The 7,472-nt window shown below is 48.9% G+C and overlaps 1 protein-coding gene across 1 annotated transcript; it reads left to right on the top strand.

Annotated features, from left to right (window-relative positions):
• The first annotated feature begins 557 nt into the window (after positions 1-557).
• Positions 558-3,333, top strand: LOC142010705 (uncharacterized). Its single transcript, XM_074989126.1, has 2 exons — positions 558-1,407; positions 2,012-3,333. Exons 1-2 carry the CDS (start codon positions 558-560, stop codon positions 3,331-3,333), a joined length of 2,172 nt encoding a protein of 723 aa, XP_074845227.1.
• The last annotated feature ends 4,139 nt before the right edge of the window (positions 3,334-7,472 follow it).

A 7,472-nucleotide genomic window follows, 5' to 3' on the forward strand; every position in this document is an offset into this window, starting at 1 on the left:
TCGGGTGACCCGGAGAACCATGTGGACAGACTTGCTGAAAGCAGGAGTGCCCCGTGAGGAGATCAATGGTTTACCAACACCAGACTTGTACAAGCGTTGGTTACAACTGCCGCCTACCCAGTGGAGTGAGGATGTAGGTGCCTCCAAGAGGGCTGGCGAGACTCAGGCACCACAGAAAGGTACAGGAGCCAGGGGGGAGGACCGAGCCCAGCGCCCTGGTCGACTGGACCCTTCCCCCTAGGAAGTGACGGGGAGGCGGGTCCCCTGAGGTACGGGCTGTGGCTGTGCAACAGGTAGCAGGGGACTGGCGTCCATTCGTTCCGTTAACTATCAAGTGGCCCCGGGGAGGGGAGCAGCATGTGCTAGCTCTGTTAGACACTGGAGCCAAGGTGACCATTCTGCGTTCTACCTAGACTGTGGGTAACGTGGTGGTCGTGCAGGGCCTCAGAGGAGTGGAGACCACCTCTTATTCGGTGGAGGTCACCCTAACAGTGGGGAAAGCCCCTCCCTTTCGGGCGACAGTGCTGGCTGCACCTTTAGGTGAATACATCATTGGAATGGATGTCTTGTGTGGACCTTGTGTGGATACGCAGTATGGGCTGTTTGCCTTTGGGCACCCCCGATACATTCGGGCAATCAGAACTGTGGAGCCCCTACTGCGGGGACATCCCAAATGGGACCCAGTGCACCTGCTGGTCCCCCAGACCTCGGTGTCAGTCAAGCAGTACTGCATTCCCAGTGGAGAGTGTGAGATCAGTGACACTATTGCTGCATTGCTGCAGTCAGAGATTATTCGCCCCACGCTGAGCGCCTTCAACAGCCCCATCTGGCCAGTGAAAAAGCCGGATGGCTCGTGGCGCATGACAGTGGACTATCGAGAACTCAATAAGGTAACCCCGGAGCTAACGGCCGTAATTCCGGACATGGTTACCATCCTGGAGTGCATCATCATAGACCTGGCCAATGAGTTTTTCTCTATTGACATTCATCCTGAGAGTCAGGAGCAGTTTGCCTTCACATGGCTAACAAAGCAGTACACGTTTACTGTGTTACCACAGGGCTTTAAGCACTCCCCAACAATCTGCCATCAGCTAGTGCAGGCCGATCTGGAGCGTCTGGACCTCCCTGACCAGACGGCCTGCTACCACTACATCGATGACGTTATGATCTCGGGACCAGATGAACTGACTGTTCAAGCCGCCCTAGACACCATTGTAACAGGTTTGCAGGAACGGGGGTGGGCTATTAACTCCAAGAAAGTGCAGGGGCCAGCCACCAGTGTGGTCTACTTGGGTGTACTGTGGATGGGTACAGACAAATGCATTCCGCCGAAAGTGCAGCATACCATCCAGGCGTTCCCCACACCCTCGTCTAAACAGCAGTTGCAAACCTTTCTGGGCCTTCTCGGTTTCTGGCGTGCTTTTATGCTGCAGCTTGCTTTTCTTATGTGTCCTTTACAGGAGCTTGTGCGCAAAGCCACCCAGTGGAACTGGACAGAGAAGCACCAAAGAGCTTTCGACCTCTGCAAAGAGGCGGTGGTGGCACACGCCTGTCTCACTGCACGGCTGCAGGGCCAACTGTTTGAACTGGAGGTAACAACCGTCGGCGACGTGGCATCCTGGGGTCTGTGGCAGCAGGTAGGAACCCAGCGAAAAGAACCTATCGGCTTCTGGTCACGACCCTCCGCGGAGCCAAAGGTGGGTACACCCCCCTGGAGAAGCAGATCCTAGCAGTGGTGTGGGCTTTGCAGGACACTGAGCAGGTCACAGGTGTTGCCCCTGTTACTGTACGGACCCCAATCCCCTTAATGGGGTGGGTTACGGGTACCTCGGAGCATGCCCATACGGGAGTAGCCCAAGCAGCTACCCACTTCAAGTGGAAACACTACTTACAGCAGCGCATGCTCTTGGGAGCCCCCACACTTACTGTTCCACATGCCCTTCTCCTGGGAACCATTACTTTTCAGCATGATCCCCAGCTAGCGGATGAGCTACCGCTGTTGACCCACTAGTAGCCCCCTCGCCGGTGGCAGAGGCACCTCCGTTGGATACCGTGCCTGAGGAGAGGAGAGAAAGCATCTGGGTAACCAATGGATCAGCTACGTACACCTCAACGGGACAGAGACAGTGGCGAGCAGTCGCATACGCTCCCTACAGGGATGAAATCGCCTTTGCCTGGGGAACAGGTAACTCGAGCCAATGGGCAGAGTTGCAGGCAGCGACGCTGGCGGTGGAAGCTGGGCAAGCAGAGACCTTCATCTATACTGACAGCTGGGTAGTCTACAAGAGTCTGCACACCTGGGTAACGACGTGGGAAGCCAAGGAGAGGAAGATAGTGGATCTCCCCCTCTGGGGCGCCAACTTATGGCAACAACTCTTAGCTTTTGCTCGGCAGCAGCCCCTGGCGGTGGGGCATGTTGATGCCCATACCAAACAGACGACTTGGGAGGCTCAACTTAACGCAGCCATGGATCAGATGGCAGGACACACGATCACAGAAAGCGCCATGGGCCTACATGTGGAGTCAGGGCACCGAGGCGCTCACGCAGCCCGCCAATACGGTGTAACCAAGGGTGAGAACCTCTCCCTGGTAGCGTATTGGGCGGCTCGACTGAAATGCACTGTCTGCACCAAACTGGCCCCAGTAGCACTAGCACTAGCCACAGGAAGCGTATGCCACGGGCACCTGCCCTGTAGTGAGTGGCAAATCGATTACATCGGACTGCTACCTCCATCGCGCTCGTGGCTCTATGCGCTAACCTCTGTGGACACCTATACTGGCCTGCAGTTTGTACATCCCTGCAAGCATGCGGACGCTGCTGCTATGATCACAGCACTCACTCAGCTCAGCGAGAGGTATGGTGTCCCACTAGCGATTCAAAGTGATCAGGGCACACACTTCACCGCCCAACGCGTTCGTGACTGGGCGGCCGACCTATGGGTAACCTGGACATTCCACATGCCCTATATCCCCACTGTCAGTGGGCTCATTGAGCGGATGAACGGACTCCTGAAAGAGCAAATCCTCAAACTAACACCCACGAACACCCTGAAAGGGTGGTGGGAGGTGGTGCACCATGCTGTTTTCCCTCTTAACAACCGGGCTGTTGGACCCAGTATGCCCTATGAGTACCTGCGCCTTGCCCCTGAGCAAGGAGTTGTAGTCCATGTCAGGCAGGCCTCACTCCCGGGCCAGGTGCAAGTGGAAGGATACCGGGTGGTGCTCCTTGCTGGGACTCCAGAATCTGTGGCACCCCAGACCACTGCCGAACCCTGGGCGGGAGCGGACGTACTTGAGTGTACCCCTGAGATCCTCTTTGCTGTTAATACCTGAGTACCTGGGTTGAGTTGGGTCCCAACTTACTGCTCAGTTCCTGGCCCACCACTGGCTGAACTCCGGTGTTACAACCACACCGACCAGCCAGTTGTCTGGGAAGTGGGGCAACCCCTAGTCGAGCTGGTTCCTGTGACTCCCACAACGGCACACCTAGAGTGTGCCCCCGCACCAGCAACCAGTGCATCTTTGATTAGCGCCTGGTGCCGTGGTGCGCCCTCGGGGGCTATACAGGCAGTTACAATCTTAGCAGAAGGCTCAGGTGTGGCCGTGGTCCTCCCTGAAGGTGAGGACTATCCTCAATCTGTTTCTTCCCGCAGACTGACGCTACAGACCCTGTAACCATGGCCTGGCTGTGGCGCTGGTACCTCCGGACTGCTGTAGCAACGGCCTCAGAGTGGGGCCCACGTATCAGTGACCGCTCCAACTTATGAGTAACATTGGCACAGACTGCCATCAACGCGTCTGCCTTTTGTCTGCCCCACAGTATGGCCGTGGGACAGCTTATGGACACCTGTTTCATAGGTGTCAGTGCTACTCCTGCTCTCTTGCAAAACTATACCCTTTTGTGTAACTTTGCTTTCAGTGCTCTCATATGCTGTTATCAAATCTGTTCCACAGGTGCACGCTGTGTTGCCAGAAGAGCCTACGCCACCTCACTAGATTCCTACTAGCCTCGGAATTCACAAAGGGGTCGCGGGGAGGAGTGCAGGGTACGAGAAAACATTGTAACGGTCGAGAGTGCAGTCCGACCCCTCTGTGAATCCTCAGAAGAATCTAAACAGACCAGTCTGTGCAAGGTGAAAAGCTGCAAAATAACTGCCATGGGAACTGCTGCAGAGCAAGTTGCGCTTGCCAAGATTTCAAGGCTACGCTGGCAGTAGGCCACTAGAGATAGTGATAAGGAATGCATAGGCAATTTTAGGCAATCTTATGTTAATGAGTTAAGCTTTATCAGCTAGTGTTAGGAGGCCTGTTACAGAGCCTCTCCCTGAGCGAAGCTCTGGTGCGTCGGGTCGTCCCCCACTGGTGACTGTGGCATCTCCGGGGCTCCCATCGCGGGTGTCACGCGCTTTCAATAAACCAAATATAGCACTCGCCTTCTGGGTGCAGCCTCGTCTCTGGAGAACACGAGCCTGCTTGGCTAAATAAGCAAAGAGGCATAAGGTGAACTCTATGTCCAGCACAGGTAAGGACAATAAGAGAGAATTTTTAAAGTTCATTAAGAACAAAAAATATTCCTGAAAATGGTTGGGTCCATTGCTATATGGAAATGGTAGAATTATCAATAATAATGCAGAAAAAGCAGAAATGTCCAATAGATATTTCTGTTTTGTAACTGGTGAAAAAAACATGCAACATATTTCTCTTAACATTGTGTTGATAACACTCTTTCCATTCCATTATTATGTCTGGAGGATCTTAAAAATAAGCTACTAAGGTAATACATTTTAAATAAGTAGGTCCAGATAATTTGCATCCCAGAGTTTAACAAGTTGGCTGATGAGCTTGCTGAGCCATTAACGTTTATTTTCAATAAGTCTTGAAGCACTGGGGAAATTCTAGAATTTCTGATTAAAAACTAGAATGATGTAAAATTAACATGACGTACTGAATGGATTAAAAACTGCCTAACTGATAGATCTTATAAAGTGATTGTATGTGTGGAACCCTCATAGATCAGGTGTATTTCTAGTAAACTTGGGGATCAGTTCTTGGCTCTATATTACTTAACACTTTTATTAATACCCTGGAAGAAAACATAAAATCATTATTGACAATGTCTGCAGATAACGTAAAAATTAGGCGATCAGTAAACAATGAAAGGGACATCCCATTGATTCAGAGCAATCTGTATCGCTGGCACGAGCAGGCAATATGTGATTGAATATGTCTAAATATAAACATACTCATCCAGGGTTAAATTTACAGAATGAAATACTCTATCCTAGGAAGCAGTGATGCCAGAAAGAATCTGGTGGTTAGGGTGGGTAATCAGTTGAACATGAATTCATCTGAAGAAGTGGGTCTTACCCACAAAAGCTCATGACCCAATAAACTTGTTAGTCTTTAAAGTGCTACATGACTGCTCATTATTTATGAATTCCCAGTGTGATACTGTGCCAAACCAACCAACCAACAAACAACTAATATAATCCCAAGAGGAAAGTCAAGGGAAATTTCAAGTAAGAATACAAAAGTATTTTACTTTTGTTACTGGCAATGCTCTAACCACTACTGGACTGTCATGTCCAGTGCTCATGCCCACAGTTAAGTATGTTGATAAACAGGAGAAGATTGAAGGATTAAAGGATTACAAAGCATGCCTTAGATGAAAGGCTCAAGGAGCTCAATTTATTTAACTTAAAAAAGAAGTTAAGGGGTGATATGTTTACAATCTGTAAGTATCTCCCTGTGGGACAAATATTTCATAATGGGATCTTCAGCCTAGCAGAGGAAAATATAACATGCTGCAATGTCTACAAACAGAAGCTCAACAAATTCAGACTGGAAAGATACAATTTGTTGACCGTGATGGTAATTAACCATTGGAAAAATGTATTTAGCGGATTTGCCACAACTGATAATTTTAAAATCAAGATTGTCCTCCTAAAGACCTTTAGATGTTGTATGGGGACAGTTCTATGGTCTGTGCCTCACAGGTGGTAAAAGTAGATGATCACAATGGTATTTTATGTCCTTGCATCTATAGCAATGAACTGGCATGATTAGAGGGTGAGACTCCCTGCTTTTCATGATGACTAGTATTTTTCATTGTTTCTTTGTGTTCCCCCATGTATCTGTACTCGCTGGTGTCTCTTGTTGTATGTTTATAATGTAAGGTCTTTAGGCAGGGACCATCTTTTTGTTTAGAGTTTGTGCAAGACTAGCACAATGATGTCCTGGCCCATGACTCAGGCTTCTATATCTTATGAAGATGATAAATAAATGAATAAATAAAATATCATGTTTCACTCCGAGATTTCCTTGGAAAGAATGTACTCATACACTTTGGACTGAAGCAGAAATAGCATTATAGACAGCTACTAAATGTCCGCTTCTTTCTTTTCATGTGATGCCCTTTTCCATGCTCTCTACAGCACTGGTGCATGTTTTGTTTTGTTTTGTTAGCTGGCTTGTTTTTACCTTTCAAAGCTGTGTTGTTAGGCAAGGGTTGTTTTGTAAAATGTTTTGAAGTTTCTTCAGCTAACAAAGTATTTGCCTCCACAATTAAGACATGGAGTGGATTAAAGTTCAAAACCAGCTCACGTCAGCAAGTGAATGAAAATTGTTACCATCTGACAGCCGGTGGCCTAAAAAGAAAATTTAAAAGTCACTGCCTGTGGCAGTGAAAGACAAACTGGTTCTGGACGGTGCCATGAGAAATAACACAGCTTTGTTCAGCGTCCTCAGTTCTTTACCAGGCTACATTCAAAAGAAGTGGAGATGGGGGGCCGTGGCAGACTGGTTGTGGCTCCGTGAACCTCAATTGCTTGGCCCTGGCAGAAATTCAAGTTACATGGGAGCAGCTGTAACTTATGACACTGCTATAAGGCCCCACAGAAACTGTATCTTACTATGATCAGCATTAGCATTATCTCCTCCCTCTTTCCATCCCCCCACCCAGGACACTTCTGACATTCTTCTCCTTTTGCCTTTCCCAGTTTTACACCATCAGAAAACTCACCTACCTAGGGTGAATTTCCCATTCACCATCTCTGCCTGTTTTAAGGCTATGTATTGGTGCATTCTAAACAGTAGTTCCTGGAAGCCCCAATTAAGATTGGAGCTTGTATTGGATACTGTAAGACACACTGTAAGAGGATCTCTGTCACGAAATGTGTACAGGCTAAACTGACAACACAGGAAAAGGATGAGAGGGGAACCTGTGCTAACTGACTTCTTCAAGACCACAGTGCCACAGATCAGTAGTGATCCTGCTCCTGAGTGTCAGTCCAGTGCCTTAACCACCAAACTATTTCACAAAAGGAATAATGTGGTCTGAAAGACAAGAGAAGGACAGGATAAGATGAAAAATAATACAGGTTGACCCTTTCTAGTCCAGCACCTGCAGACCTGACTGGTGCCAAACAAGAGAATTGGCCAGAGCACAAAAGGTCAATATTGTCCAGTATCTT

Source organism: Carettochelys insculpta, chromosome 3, assembly GCF_033958435.1.
Source record: "Carettochelys insculpta isolate YL-2023 chromosome 3, ASM3395843v1, whole genome shotgun sequence".
NCBI lineage: Eukaryota > Metazoa > Chordata > Testudines > Carettochelyidae > Carettochelys > Carettochelys insculpta.